The following is a 16,372-nucleotide window of genomic DNA, read 5'->3' on the forward strand; positions in this document are numbered from 1 at the left end:
GAATGATGAGATCACGCAACCCTCTGCAGAGTGGCTGGAACCGGAAGATGCCGAGTTCAGGGAAGAAAGTCAGAGGGGAAGGGTCCAGGACTGGGTGATCTCAGTAGTTGGTAGAATACAAAGATGGGACTAAACAACTTCAACCCTTCACAGCAGAACCCAGAAGCAACAACCAGGCGCGGGACAAAGAAGCCCAGGCTCTGAGAGGCAGAAAGACAGTAGGGGTGGAGGGCCGTGGGTACTTGGGGGGTATTGGTGTTGTTATAGCAGAATTTCACTTAACCAAGCACTATGAGACAGCGATTTGGCAGGAAAACGAGGAGGCCTATTTACTGCGGAGACCACAGCTAGACAAAGTACTGGAAGCTACCAGCCTGGGACCAGGCGTTCCAGGAGCACTTATACAGCGCATCTGTGGGTATGAGACTTCTGATCTAGCATGAGACAGACAGTCCAGCCGCGGCACTTTGGTTCCAATATAACATCAGTATACAAGCGATCTTGTATAGTGATGCCAAGTACAGAAATGACATAAGGATTACAGTACAGCAAGGGTATCATTAGATAGAGAGTCACAATCATGGTTACACCAAGGTTGGGCAAGGTTGTTGCCCTGAAATCAGGGGCCTTGTGGCTTTGCAGTCGACAGCATGTGCGAGTAATTTCTGAATGACACATTTCGGCACCGTTGGTGGTGTGCCAACTGTAATGAGTTTGTACAGCAACACCGTAAATGCTGACACTATTGAAACTTCTTAAAGTCTAATAAATAAAATACTTCTTTTTTTTTTTTTGGCGTTTTGGGTCACACCTGGCGATGCTCAGGGATTACTCCTGGCTTTGCACTCAGGAATTACTCCTGGCAGTGCTCGGGGGACCCTATGGGATGCCAGGGATGGAACCAGAGTCATCTGTGTACAAGGCAAATGCCTTCCCTGCTATACTATCACTCCGACCCCTATAGTACATTTATTTTTTATAAAAGAATAAGAATAAAGAATTTAGGGTGCTCTTGGAAGTCCCTCTGGGGAGAAGCACTGTCATTTGACACATCACCAGACAGTCCCCACGGCCTCTTACTCAATGCCCAGAACATGTTAGCCCAAGTTTTAGACAAGGTGGTACGGAAGTACCGGGGTGTATGTGAGGGAGGAGGCTGCCCACTCTTATCCAGCCTGCCCCGAGGAAAGCCCCACACTGTCCCTGTCCCTCTTACCTGTGAAACAGGACCGATTTGACCAAGGTGACGACGTCACGACTGGCGTTGTATCCCGCACAGACGATGGCCACGTGGATGGTCTGGGGGCGGGAAGGGAAGAGAACAGGTGAGTCACACACATGGCGGAGGCCCAAAGGGCATCCCCTCCACCTGCCCCACAGAGAAGGAAGCCAGCCCTCACTGGGGCCTGCGACTGGGAGAGAACCCAGGGCGCCGTCGGCAGCTGTGGAAAATAACTCGAGACAGTTTTATTAAGGCCTTTTTAATCGTTTATGGGGCTATCATCATTTGGAAACCATTAAGGCGCTTTTCAATGACATCTTGGGGATGAGAAAAATGGTGATTGGCACAAACAGGCCAACAGTGGGGACCCCTACTCCCTCCCCCCTCGCCCACGCCGAGTGGGGAGGCGCAGGCGAGGACGAAGGAGAGAGAAGAAAGAGACAAAGGAAAGGAACAGGGAAAAGCTGGAGAGCGTGTGAGCTGTTGGCACAAGAAAACGAGAGGTTCTGAGGTGGATTGGGTTTGGGTCTACTAGTCATGGGCCAAAAAGACCTTGGGATTCTTTTTCTTTTTTAAATTTGCTTTTTGGGTCACCCAGCAATTCTCAGAGGTTACTTCTGGCTCTGCTCTCAGGAATTACTCCTGGCGGTGCTCAGGGGACCATATGGGATACTGGGAATGGAACCCGGTGGGCCACGGGCAAGGCAAATGCCCTGCTCACTGTGCTATCACTCCAACCCCCAAGATATTGACCTTAACCCTCCAGGTAACGGCTCTGGCTTCTTCCCAACATTTTTTTTTCTTTTTGGGTCACACCCGGCGATGCACAGGGGTTACTCCTGACTCTGCACTCAGGAATTACTCCTGGTGGTGCTCGGGGGACCATATGGGATGCCGGGGATCAAACCCGGGTCGACAGCGTGCAAGGCAAACACCCTCCCCGCTGTGCTATCACTCCGGCCCCGACCCCAGGACTCTTGTAGGAGTTCCTGGCTCCATCCCTCATCCAGGATGCCATGGGCTAAGAGGCAGACCCCCAGAATGGAATACGGGCCTTCACGTTGCATTTCAAACATCAGGAATGCCTTGGCGAGTGGGCTTCCCAAACAGGGTGCTCAGAGGGGCTGCACTCGATTTTCAGCTGAGGAGAACACTTGTCTGCAGGGTCCTGAGGCTCCTGGGGAAGGACGCCCCCAGCAGAGGAGGGTCCCCTCGGCTGTCAACAAACTTCTTTTTCCCAGAATCTTCCTTTAGGCACTCCGATTGACAACATTATAATGGCAGGGTTTTGCATGCATAACACCTAGAGCAGAAAAGAGGAAGCCAAACTCTCATTTTTTTTTTTGCAGATGACACGATACCTCATCTAGAAAACCCTAAAGACTCTATAGGGGCTGGAGTGATAGCACAGCGGGAAGGGCGTTTGCCTTTCACGTGTCCGACCTAGGTTCGATTCCCAGCATCCCATAGCGTCCCCCGAGCACTGCCAGGAGTAATTCCTGAGTGCAGAGGCAGGAGTAACCCCTGAGCATCGCCGGGTGTGACTCAAAAATCAAAACAAACAAAACAAAACGTAAAAAACACTACAAAAAAATTTTCCTAGAATAACAGACAGTAAAGAGGCAGGCTAGAAAACCAATGCACAGGAAACTATGGCTTTTCTATATGTGAATAATGAAATATAGAGAAAATGGGGTCTTTTTAAAAAGATCCCAGTCACAGACAAACATTTGGGGGGAATGCCTTGATCGAGGTACATAGGGGGCAAGAGAGCAAAGCTCAGACTCAGAGGAAGTCTGTGAGCCTGAGGCCCAGCCTTCTAGGGACGGAATCAGGCCTCTTGGCCCCACAAGACCTGCTCAGTCCTGGGACCACCATCACGTGAGACCGCCCTCCCCGGGGCCCTACACCCAATACTGAGAGCCCTGGAGGGCCCTGGCGAGGGTCCGCCTGGTTTTCAGAATGACCCACATCCTTCCGGCTTCTCTGTTATTCCTGCTCAGTCTCTTCAGAATGGAGTTCTGGGTATCACCTAGGGGAGAGTCCCCATCTCCCTGCGCACTGTGTGGGAGCACCCCACCACTACCCAAGCAAACTGGGCACAGTGATGATCGACAGGCTGGTTCCCGAGGCAACGAATGACCTTTGACGCCCAGCCTCCTCCACCAGGTGCCGACTTCAGCCAGGGAGTCAGTCCCACCGCCCAAGTCTACGGCCTCCTCAGCCTGGGACACACACTGCCCGACTTCTGCTTCTGCAGGCTCCATCCCACTCCCTCTCAGGGTCACCGACCTCGGCTTCTTCCACATCCTCACTTCCTTGGCAACTGGGGCACACCCACAGAATTCTCAGAAACTCTCCCCTGCAGTGCCCAGCCCTTAAGGCTGACCTCCCAGAGCCTGAGCAGCCAGGACTCTGCCACTGAACCCTCCTGCTCTGAGCTCTGAGCTCACACTCAACTTGGGGTGCAAACCCCACCAGGGCCCTACAGCCTCTCCCCAGCTCTGGTCCCTGGGAAGTCAAGACGGAAGAGAAGGGAAGTAAACTGAGCAAAGCGTTAGTATTTCCCGAGGGAATGACCACCTTCAGGCGCTTCCACGGTGCAGCCGTTTAAGTCTCAGGGCCAAGGAGCTATGGGGAAACTCAGGGCAAACTCAGGCTCAAGGAAGAGATGGGAGCCTTACTCTGAGCTTCTTTTTACTTTTTTTTTTTTTTTTTTTAGCTTGGAGACCAAGAGGTCCAGGAAACCCACAGACAATTCTCCGCCAACCAGGCTAGAATTTAAGGGAAGGGTCTGAAGATATGGGTTCCAGGGGATACCTGGACCACCCTAATGGTGCTCAAGGGGACCCTCAAGGCTGCATCCAGCATTGCGGGAAGAGCTGCTGGTGCTGGGAATTGAAGCCCGAGTTTCACTGTCTTGCCTCTCAGTATGCACAACTCTGCACTTCTTACAGCTGGTGGGACATCAAACCCTCCCCCCGCCGCCCCCCAAGGGCCTGGAACGATAGTGCAGCAGGTAGGGCATTTGCCTTGGATGTGGCTGACCCGAGTTCAATCCCTGGCATCCCATATGGTTCCCCCGAGCACTGCCAGGAGGAACCCCTGAGCATCGCTGGGCTGGGTGTGACACCAAAATTAAAAAAAAATTTTTTTTTTGAAATTCCCACTTTTTTTTTGACATGCAGAGTCTGTTTATTGTTAGTAGTGTATTTCTTTTCCTTATCCTTAATCCTACCTAATAACATATTAATAACATGTTAATATCCACAATTTGAAGTCAGGCTATGTTCAGATACAGGAAATTCATGTCAGAGTTAGTAAAAATCATTCCTTGACCTTGTCACAACCAATGAGATCATAAAAGATGGCCCAATGTTGCCTAGATCAATTTTGTACATTTTCAAGCTTGATTCCCCACTGTACCTAAAGACTATCTCACACTTTACATTCTGTTCACAAGTCTATCTTCATCCTCCTCCTACACACACACACACACACACACACACACATACACACACAAATTAAAGGTCTGTCTATCTCACATTAGGAAAACCAATGGATATACCACATCTTGTAAGTTCTATCGAGCATCCCATGGGCATCTCTTTAATTTTTGATACTTCTGTTGCTATAGCCTGTACCCACTTTGATTTGAGGTCAGTCACAGTCTCTGATGCTCTGGATCTTAAAACGCTCTGCTGGGTGGGGCAGTGACTTTCATCAGTGGGGATTCACTTCCCAGCTCCCCCAGAACACCGGGTGATGGGGACACTTCAAGAACGGACAGAACACCCACCCATCTACCTGGGATCTAGTGGGAGGAAGCCAGGGATGCTGCTCAATGTCCCCCAAAATACACACTATCATGCCCCCCCGCCCCCCAGTCAACAAGACTGCCTCCAAGGAACCTCGCTTCCAGAAAGACGACCAGAATAAAAAGACACCCCACCAAATGGAAGGAAATATTCGCCCATTGCTCATCTGACAAAGGGTTAAAATCCAAGATACATAAAGCGTTTGTAAAACCTAAGAAGAACAAATAAACCCATCCAAAAAAAAAATGGTGAGAAAAGATGAATAGACAAGAAGACGTACAGATGTTCAACAGATATATGAAAAAAAAAATGCTCTGCATCCCTTATCATGTGATCATGCACATCAAAACAACGGTGAGATGTCACCTCACACCAGTGAATCTGACAAACATTTAAAAAAAAAAAAGAACACTTCCCAACTGCCAGATCTGGGTTAAGAAACTCTGGTTAATATACAAAATGGAATGAATGCTACTCGGCTCTAAGAGAAGATGAAGTCATGCAATTTACTGCTATGTGGATGGATTTGGAGAGTACCAAAACTGAAGTGAAGTCAGTCAAAGGAGAGGAAGAGACGTATGTGTGATATACAGAAACACAGTTGGAGAATGACAAATGCCCAAGAGAAACTCAGAATTGGATTGCAGTAGAAAGCTCAACATGGAGAGAAGGGGAATCGGGTGATTAGAGTGGGAAGGTATGGAACAATGATGAAAGGAAGTGGATAGTGGCTGAGGGGGTGGTGTTGGAATGTGTCATTCATGAAACACTATCATCAACGGAAATGTAAGTCACAGAGCCTAAATTTTTTAAAACAATAAATAAAAAAATTCAAATGATCAAAAACATAATAAAAAAAGAACAAGACCAACTAGTGTTGGTGTGGATGGGGAGGACGGGGAGAACTTCATCCTTTGCTGCAGGGAACGTGACCAGGTTCCATTTCTTCAGAAATAATATGCACGTCTCTCAAAAGACTACGATTTGAGCTTCCAAAGGCCCCAGCAATTTCTGCTTCTTGGCATCTACCCAAAGGGCCCAAGAATTGCATTTCAAAATGATACTTGGACTTTTATGTTCCCAAGAGTCAACATCTGGAAAGGACCCAAGTGTTGAAGAACAGATCAGTGGATGAAGAAAGAAACGGTGGTACATAGACACAGTGGCATGTGACTTGGTTGTGAGTACAAACGCATGCAAGCTGCCGCTCTGTGGATGGAGTTGGGGGGGAGGCTGACGAGGAGAAGTGAAGTCAGCAAGAAGGAGAGAGGCAGATAAAGAATGGCCTCTCACAGAATAAATAAACGTAACACACACACTGTCCTGTAACACTGTCCTCCTGTTGTTCATCAATTTGCTCAAGCAGGCACCGGTATTTAACATCTCCATTGTGAGACATGTTGTTACTCTTTTTGGCATATCGAATTCGCCACGGGGAACTTGCCAGGCTCTGCTGTATGGGCAGGATACTCTTGGTACCTTCCTGGGCTCCCCAAGAGGAATGGAGGACTTAAACCCGGGTTGGCCACGTGCAAGGCAAACACACTACCCGCTGCACTATCGTTCCGACCTAGATAGGTATTATTGGTCCACGGGGAGCTTGCCAGGCTCTGCTGAGCGGGCAAGATACTCTCTGTAGCTTGCCAGACTCTCCTAGAGGGGAGGAAGAATTGAACCTGGGTCAGCCGCGTGCAAGGCAAATGCCCTACCCACTGTGCTATTGCTCCAGCCCCTTCAAGTGAGTAGCACATTAAAAAGATAGTTCTCAGATCTGGATCTCACGTGGCTACTGTCATTATAAGCAAGTTAGTTCTTTTGCTCAAGTTTCAGGTGCTATATCCAGCAGTGCTAAGGATTTACTGCTGACTCTGCATTCCTGGCAGGCTTGGGGGACCATATGTTGTGCCAGGGATTGAATCCTGGTTGGACATCTACAAGGCCAGCACCCTAACCACTGTACTATCTCTTTGGCCCTGATTTGTATCACCTGTTTTAGGCATGGATTATGTACACAGAAAAAGAAAAATTCCAGGTGCTGTTGTCGGCCCCTCACCTGGATTCTGGGACAGGTGAGTCTATCACAAGTACAAGTACAAGTGGATGCACCAGCCCTTTAAGAGTTTGAAGTGTTGCTCAGATTTCTGTTGTCTTTGTGGGTGTGCTGGAGAACCCTGGTGGTTTTCAAAGGTACTGTTTTTGGCATATCGAATAAATACAGTAAGGGAATAACGAAAGGCCAAAGATAACGGAACCTAGGAACTGGTCTACAGAACTAACTGACCATCAACAGAACTAAACTGACCAAGGGGTTTTGGGTGGGGGCTGGGAGGGAGGCCTGAGACGCAGAAGAGGGCATGGCATTGGCCTGCTGTATGCAGGGAACCCCTATCAGAACAGTTTTGTACATCATGGTGTTTCATATTAAAAAAAATTGTATTCACGGGTAGCTTGCCGGGCTCTGCCGATCATTTTTATATCTGTAAAGAAATGATATCTCATCTTTTATGTATTTGATTTCCTATCCCATATCTGGGCTGGAGCGATAGCACAGCGAGCGGGTAGAGCATTTGCCTTGCACGCAGTTAACATGGCCGATCCGAGTTCGATTCCTCCACCCCTCTCGGAGAGCCCGGCAAGCTACCGAGAGTCTCTTGTCCACACGGCAAAGCCTGGCAAGGTCCCCGTGACGCATTCAATATGCCAAACACAGTAACAATTGTCACAATGGAGACATTACTGGGCCCACTCAAGCAAATCGATGAACAATAGGAGGACAGTGACAGTGACAGTGATCCCATTTCTATGAAGAACCCATGCTTTTAGGAGGCCAAGAGTGGGGGAAGTGTGTACTCTGGGTGGGTGAAGGGGGGACTCAGGGTCAGTCTATTTCCGCTTGTCCTAATGTCACCACCTGCACCATGAATACACACTCGCTCATCTTAGTCTCTCAAAAAGGCAGAGACTGGGACCACCGGGCTGCAGTTGCAACTATTGCCCTTCACGCTGGGGTGAAGGGGCTGCCAGCCCAGGGGACAAGAAAGGGAAAGGAGCAGGTGGCACCGGGCACTACTGAATCACTGACATTTTAAGACAAGGCTCCCAGCCCCCGCCACTCTCCACCCCTTGAGAGAGCAAGCTTTGTCTTCTTGAGACTTCATGGTTCAGGGCATTATTTTGTTTTGTAATGGGCCTGTTAAATCTAAGTACAGGCGCGCACACTCTCAAACATTTTACATAATTTTCCAATCTCTTCGGTTTCATCCCTTCCACCTGCCCCTATGAATAAATTCATCATCTGAAGCCAGAGAAGCAGAGCCGTGAAGTGTGGGGGTGTCGCGGAAGGCGTTGGGTGTGTGTGTGTGTGTGTGTGTGTGTGTGTGTGTGTGTGTCTAGAGGGAGCTGGGGTACACGTTCCTCCTTTGCTCCTTCATTGAGGGTTCCCAGGAAAACCCACTGGGGTCACTCTGGGGTTTGAACTTACGAAAAGGGGTGCCTAGGAAGTGGGTGGGAACTCACCCATGGAATCAGAGGGTAAGAACAAGGGACCTGGGAGGGAAAGAGCATGGGGATAAAGATGCAGGAATGAGAGCTGGGGCCCCAACCCAACTCTATGGGGGCCACTCCGGCTCTGTTTTGAGGGTCTGCGGTGGAGGTGAGATGAGAAGCCTGACTCTTGGTTTTCCTGGGAGGATATTACTTTCCGGACTGTGGAGAGAAGGCTGAGACCCAGCCTTCAGCTGTTCCTGTGTCTGAGGAACAGCTAAAGACAGAGGTGGGGTGGGGGTTGGGTGTCTAAGGAACACCTGAAGACTGAGGTGAGGTGGGAGTTGGGGGGTTGAGAAAACAGAAAATATGAGAACCCCATATTTTCCAGGATGAAGCAGAGCTGAGCTGAGACAACTGAAAAGGATCTGTCAGGCTGCTGTGGGGCAGACTCTGTGTGTGTGTGCGTGCGTGTGTGTGTGTGTGTGTGTGTGTGTGTGTGTGTGTGTGTAGGGCAGGAAACCAGGAAGCAGAAGAGACAGGAATAGGAAGTGGACTGGGAGAGCCCAAGGCTTCAGGGTACTTTCCCAAAGACACCCCTGGAGGGCTGTGTGGTCACAGTGCAGGCAGCCTTAGAGAGAGAGAGAGAGAGAGAGAGAGAGAGAGAGAGAGAGAGAGAGAGAGGCCTTTTTGAGGTCAGCCCCTTCCTGGGAGGACACTACCAACAAAGCTCACAGCACCCTCAGGGGCCGGCCCCCTGACATCTGCAGGGGAAACCCCACCCTTAGGGAGAGGAGAAATGAGGAGCTCCCAAGTGTTGGAGGCCTCTGGGTGGGTTCCCAGCAAGGTTCTCCAGCTAGGGTGACTGACTCTCAGAGGTCCTAAGAATTCTGCAGCCACAGCAAGGTGGTGGGGACATGATGGAACATCCCTGTGGTTCGTAAATGACCAGCTAATAGGATTTCCGGCAGACTCAGCCATTCCTCTTGTGGGCACACTGTCCCGGGACGTGAACGCAGGATCATAGAGTTGTTAGAACAAACACATTCTGAGTCACGCTGGTCACAGGAGCCACGAGGTAGACAAGGAGTCGAGAGTCTGGGGTCAGATGAATGGAGAAACACATGGGGGACACACATATGACAGACTGGGATTCTGCCGGAGCAAAGAAGGGAACCTTTGCCACAGGTTACAGCATGGCCTTTGAAGACATTATGCCAAGAAGTGAGTTACAAAAAGACCGGTACTGGGGTTGTGAGGAGGAAACTGATGCCATAACAAGCTGCAGCCAACACTAAGTCTCTGCTAGGCCTCAATTTCTGTTTCCCCAAAGCAGGACTTATAGTTTCCGGTAAACTCCCAGTTGAGTAATTTGCCAAGATAAGGAATTGGGCAGTTGGGTTTGGCCGGTCACGAGGGGTCACTGTACCCTCCTTAGAAACTATTGCTAACCATTGCCTAATTGCTGACCACCATTGTAATAGGGCCAATCAATGTTAAAAACAGATCAATATATAAATAGATTCTTAACTCCGAACCCTATAGAAACTGCTTGTGATTTGGAGTCGGGGTCTTTGTCCAGACTCCACTGTGTTGGATGAGACTTGGACCCTAGCTTGGGCTAGTAACAAAGTTCCTTTGCTTTTGAATTATTGTGTGTGGAACTTGGTCTCTCCACAATTGGGCATCTGAAACTTGGGCATACATAACAGAGGGTAGGAGGAAGGGTGCATGTATCTCACCCGTGCCCAACCTGGCAATCTCTGGTCTCCTGAGTCACCACGAGGATCCGCCAAGACCCCTGCAAGGATTCACAACGTGGGAAGCATCTCCTACATAGCATCGGCATTGGTTTCTGTGCAAATAAAACTTCCTCGAAGCATTCATTGGTTTAGGACCTTTGAGAATAACTCATACAAAAGATTGTGTTTTCTGCCTTGTTCTACAGGACCACCAAGTCTGGGCGGGGTGGGGGAGGGCGTTGGGGAATGCTTACCGCTATACAGTGAGAATATCCAAACAGTTCAGCAGAGAACACTTCGCCAGAGCAAGAGAGAACATGCAAAGAGTTGTAGAGAGAATACTTAAGCGGCGATGTTGTGAACACTAAAGTAGTATGATGTAAAGGACTCAGAGAGGGTGGCGGAGAACACTCAAATGAGTTCTACAGGGAGCATCTGAGCGGAATAACAGAGAACATTCAGAGTCCGGTGGAGAGCACTAAGGCAGTTCCACGAGAACACTCAAGTGGTCAGTGGGAATAGTCAAGTAGCCCTGTGAGAACATTGATGAGGTCCAGTGAGAACCCTCAAGTAGTCTACTAAGAACATTCATGAGGTCCAGAGAGAACCTTAATGTGATCCAATGCGAACCCTAATTTTGTCCAATAAGAGCCGTCAAGCAGAACTGTGAGAACACCCAGGAAGTCCAGTGAGAATCCTCAAGTGGTCCTTGGGACATAAAACTCAATCCATCGGCACAGAAATGGCGCCTCCAGCCAGCCCCTATTAAGCTGGCAGAGCATTGCAGTTCCATTAAAAGTCTCTACCTGCATCTCAGGAAGATTGGAGAACCACAACCTCCAACTCAACTCCTTCTGGGCTGCTGTTTTTCCTCGACCGCCTGTGACAATTGATGCTTCCTCTGTTCAGTCATTGAGTTGGGGGAGTGACTTGCAAGGGTATACCATCACAACACCGTTCTCGGGAGCTGCCCACCCAGCTCCAAAATGCAGGAAGCCTGTGGCGTGGCATTAAGCAAGATGGCCTCTGGGTGGGTGGGTGTGGGTTCAGCATGGTGTCGGGCACCCTTGGGGGGACTGACTACTCCCTTTTATCACCAGTTCTGTGACTGCTGAGAAACTAAGGTGGAGCATGGCATAGAAGGAAAAAGGGACACTTCCCTAGGAGTGACATTAAACAGCATCACTGACCACTCTTCCCCTAGTAATGAAATCCATTTTTGCCATCTGGAAATCATTGCGACCCCTCTTATGCATAGGTGGCACTTGTGTTCCTTCTACCTGAAACACAGGCTTTGGAGTTCATGTACAGAGGGTCTTTATCCTCCCTAGGAAGTTACCAGGGAGTGACTTCTCGGGGAACCCGGAGGGGGGCGGGTGAGGCCCCTCCCTGCCCTATGGGACCTAGCCCTGGCAGCCAGAACCCTCCAGAACTCAACCGCCACCATACTCAAGGCCACTCTGCATGCTCAGGCCAAGCCTCACCCGTGATTAAACTTTCTCCTGGACTACGTGACCACATTCGTGGCAATGTAACATCTTATACCTCACACCGCTAACATTCTAAGAGTAGTGCACCATATTTGGTGCGGTTTAAAGTTGGAGGCAATCAATCTTAGAGTAAAATATATTTTTACAGATATACATCTGTACATATATATATGCACACAAGGCTCAACCCTTAACAACATGTTAGTAATCTCTTATAGAAGGGCTTAATGGCCTCTGAGTGAAATACAACATCTTCACACACTATCCTCTAAGGAAACTTTCTTGGATCACTTTTAATGGTTTTTCATAACAAACAATACAAAACAAATTATCTCGGTTCTGCTTTGGGGCAGGGGTTGGGGTTCAGGATGGAAACATCCAAGATATGGTGATGGGAAAGAGAGTAAGAGGGAATGTGCCTGCCACAGAGGCAGGGGGTGGGAAGGGGTGGGGGGGTGGCGGGAGGGACACTGGGAACATTGGTGGTGGAGGGATGGGTACTCAAACATTGATGGAAATGTAATCACGAAAATTTGTAAGTCTGTAACTGTATCTCACGGTGATTCATTAAAATTCATTAAAATTAAAAAAATTAAAATAATTTTTTTTAAATGGCCCATAACAGGGCCCTGGGAGTCAGCTGCATGAAAGGGCACCTGCTTTGCATGCTAGCATGCTTGAAGAGCCCACCTGGGCCGGCTTTCCTGTGCCACCAGGTGGCCGTTCGGTCATCTGACCCTACCACCAGCAGTAAATTAACAATGACTGAAAACGCACTAGGTAGGAGGCAGGCTTGGGAGGCGGGGGGCTTTTTGGAGCATCCCATTTAATACTCTACGAAGCAGGTATTAACTGTGCAAATGTAGTGGCCAACCCCACCAGAGGTGGTGGCCTATGAACATGTGGCCTGTTCATACTTGCGATTCCTCTCCAGGGAACTGGGAGAAGCAGGATGTGTGTGTGTGTGTGTCTGTGTGTCTGTGTGGGTGTATGCATGTGCACATGTGTGCGTGTGCATGTGTGTGTGCATGTGTGTGCATGTGTGTGTGCATGTGTGTGCACGTGTGCGTGCGTGTGTGTACGTGTGTGTGTCATTGTACGCGTGTGTGTGTGTGTTCAGTGCACACTCAAGCCTGCGTGCATCCTTGAGGGTGCTGAGGGAGACAAGGAGAAGTGGACAATAAATCTTTCTAACGCACAGAGTTACTAAGTAAGAATATTATAACGGGGGTGGGAGGGGTGAGGGTAGGTTAACAAGTCCTAAAGGCTCCAAGGACCATGGAGATAAACAACAAAGTCTTCAGGTCTGAGTTTTCAGAACTAGGGTCCGAAAGTGAGAGGAAGGCGCATGGGGTCTGCTCCCCAGAGCCCCCACTCCCGGAGCCCCTCACTCACCCTGCAGTCTCGGCCTCTCACACTATGGGCTGAGTTCCCACATGGGGGAGGGAGGTCCAAAATACTTAAATTTAAAAAAATCTATTTCTTCATGGTTTACTCTCAGTAAATGCTGGATTCTTATATCTACTTTATATACCTACACACCCAGGGCTGTATAAAAATTTCTCCAGCCAAAAGAGATCCTGGTATAGAACAAAAGGGAATGGCCCTGCCACAGAGGCAGGGTGGGATGAGGGGGTTGGGGGGGTGGGAGGGATACTGGGATCCATGGTGGTGGGCAATGGGCACTGCTGGAAGGATGGGTACTGGATCATTGTATAACTGAAACCCAAGCACAAAAATTTGTAAGTCTACAACTGTACTTCATGGTGTTTCACTAATAAAAATTAAGAGAGAGAGAGAGAGAGAGAGAGAGAGAGAGAGAGAGAGAGAGAGAGAGAGAGAGAGAGAGAGAGATCCTGGTATAAGTCATCCAGGAAAGGAAGGTGCAGAAATTCTGAACTTGTCCTCAAGACCACCAAGAAAGAGGGCAAAGTTCCTTCATGGGACTCAGTTCTTTTACCTCCATTTGTTTTTGGCTTTTTTGGGTCACACTCAGCAATGCTCAGGGGTTACTCCTCACTTTGCACTCAGGAATCACTCCTGGCGCTGCTGGGAGACCCTGTGGGATGCTGGGAATCGAACCAGGGTTGGCAGTTGTACAAGACAAACACCTTCCCGGCTGTGCTATGACTCTGACCCCTTCGCCCCATTTCTTAGATGGCAAAACCAAGGCTCCTGGAGGCCAGCAGATGTGTCAAGCTCGTTAGCAAGTGAGTCAGGCCGTACTGGCATGTCCCGGGCTCTAGGACAGGAGAGAAGGGGTATTGGGGTTGGGGTAAGCGGGTGGTGACTGGGGCATTGGACACCCCTCACCCACCCACCCACCCACCTCTCCCTTTACCTCGCACTTCTCCACCACCGGCTGCTGCCCGCACTCCGAGCTGTTGCCCGCCACGATGCCCGCGCGCAGGTTCTCGCTGTCGCCCGTGCCCTCCTCCACCGAGTAGGTCCTGGAGTGGTTGCCCCGGCGGGGCGCGGGGGCGCGGCCCTGGGCCAGGTGCAGCTGCCGGCGCAGGGCGCGGTTCTCTTCCTCCACCTCGCGCACTCGCACCTCCAGGCTCTCCCGCTCGCGCTGGCTGGACGCCGTGTACCGGGGGCTGTGCGCCTGCGGCTCCAGGGGTGCCAGGGATACTGGCTTCCCATCTGCGGGGGCGAGAGGGGGTGAGAGAGTAGAGGATGGTTAGTTGGGAGGACGGTGATGCTGCCTGCCCGCGCCCACCCGGGCACAGGTGCCCCCGATTCCCATGACGCTGGGGTTGCTGAGTCTATCAACATTGGTGCCCCCAATACCCATGACGCTGAGGAGGTGAGTTTATAGCACTTTCTTAAAAATCTCAGGGCTAGGATGAAGGAGACGTTACTGGGGCCCGCTCGAGGCAATCGACGAATTATCAACATAGGTGCCTCCAATACCCATGACACCGGGAAGCTGAGTCTATCAACATAGGTGCCCCGAATGCCCATGACTCTGGGGAGGTGAGTTTATCAATACAGGTGCCCCCAATACCCAGGACCTGGAGAGCTGAGTCTATCAACATAGGTGCCCCCAAATACATATGATGCTGGGAAACTGAGTATATCAACATAGGTGCCCCCAACACCCATGACTCTGAGGAGGTGAGTTTATCAACATAGGTGCCCCCAATACCCATGATGTTGGGGAGGTGAGTATATCAACACAGGTGACCCTGATAGCCATGATGCTGGGGACCTGAGTATAACAACATAGGTGCCCCCAATACCCGTGACTCTGGGGAGGTGAGTTTATCAATACAGGTGCCCCCAATACCCATGATCTGGGGAGCTGAGTATATCAACATAGGTGCCCCCGATATCCATGATGCTGGGGAGCTGGGTTTATCAACACATGCCCTGCTCGGGGAGAAATGACTCACTGGGCGGATGAGAGCCAACAACTGTCCAGAGAAGAGTATTCAATGTAAAGTTTTTTTGCTTTTTGTGTTTTGCTTTTTGGGTCACACCCGGCGATGCACAGGGTTTACTCTTGGCTCTGCACTCAGGACTCACTCCTGGTGGTGCATGGGGGACAACAGGGGATGCTGGGAATCAAACCCGTGTGCAAGGCAAACACCATACCTGCTGTGCTATGACTCAGGCCCCCGATGTAAATTTTCCTAACTAACTGCATATAATTCTTGTCTCTCTGCTTTTTGGCCATCTGATGGACACACATTCTCATTCATAAAGCTTTGTGGATATGAAAAGAGTGAAGAGGGACTGGAACAACAGTACAGGGGGAGGGCATTTGCCTTGTATGCGGCCGACCCAGCTTCGATTCCCAGCATCCCACAGGGCCCCCGAAGTAATTCCTGAGTGCATGAGTGCATGAGCCAGAAGTAACCCCTGTGCATCACTGGGTGTGACCCGAAAAGAAAAAAAAAGAGTGAAGAGGAGGAGGAACAGAAAACAGATAGGGCATAGGAGAATGAAGAGAAAGAAGTGGAAGAAGGCGAAAGGGAAGAGACGGTGGAAAAGAAATATCACTCGCGATCAAGTTGATTTAGCTCTTCCTTTGCAAACTCCTATTCATCCCTCAAAACCCCGTTTCAGAAGGATCATCTCCCATCTCCTTTCCTCAACTTTTGGGTAAAACATACTGTCGTGAAACACGCAACCACATTTTTTTTTTTAGGGTATCATCCTGAGAGAGGCCAGAATACCACCAGGCTGTATTTGGTAGGTGGTTCAACCGAAAGATTTCTGGGAAGATTGATCGCACCGTGAAGAAACAGATCAGGTCTCGCTGATCTGGGTGGGGAAACATAGCCGACTATCTGATGACATGCTGGCAGGGGAGCGGCGTCTGTCACGCCAAGAGAAGCATGATGAAGGGCGATGAAGAAGGAGGAAGCAGGAGGCCAATCAATCTCTTCAGTTTCCCCGGGGGGGGGGGGGGGGAACAATGCTCCTTACAACTCATTTCCAGCCAGGCTCTGATTAGTGGTCGGACACTGAGGTGGAAGAGATGGCTCTCGAGAAGCCTCCCAATCAGAGGCAGAGTCCATCCCAGGGCCCCGCCCGCCTGTAGACCCCCTGTGGCCTGCTGGTCCCTTGAAGGCAGTCCCCTAGGATGTTGCTCCCTTGCTGACGTGTGGG

General features: G+C 50.0%; 1 protein-coding gene across 1 annotated transcript in view; it reads right to left on the reverse strand.

Annotated features, from left to right (window-relative positions):
• LARGE1 (LARGE xylosyl- and glucuronyltransferase 1) overlaps positions 1–16,372 on the reverse strand; it is a 383,597-nt gene that overhangs the window by 273,864 nt on the left and 93,361 nt on the right. The window contains exons 2-3 of the mRNA XM_056134685.1: positions 14,097–14,398; positions 1,217–1,299 (exon numbers count right to left, since the gene is read on the reverse strand). Of these exons, the coding sequence (XP_055990660.1) occupies positions 1,217–1,299; positions 14,097–14,398 (385 nt within the window). The remainder of the gene's footprint in view (positions 1–1,216; positions 1,300–14,096; positions 14,399–16,372) is intronic.

The sequence above is a fragment of the Sorex fumeus genome, unplaced genomic scaffold (assembly GCF_029834395.1).
Source record: "Sorex fumeus unplaced genomic scaffold, SorFum_2.1 ptg000101l, whole genome shotgun sequence".
NCBI lineage: Eukaryota > Metazoa > Chordata > Mammalia > Eulipotyphla > Soricidae > Sorex > Sorex fumeus.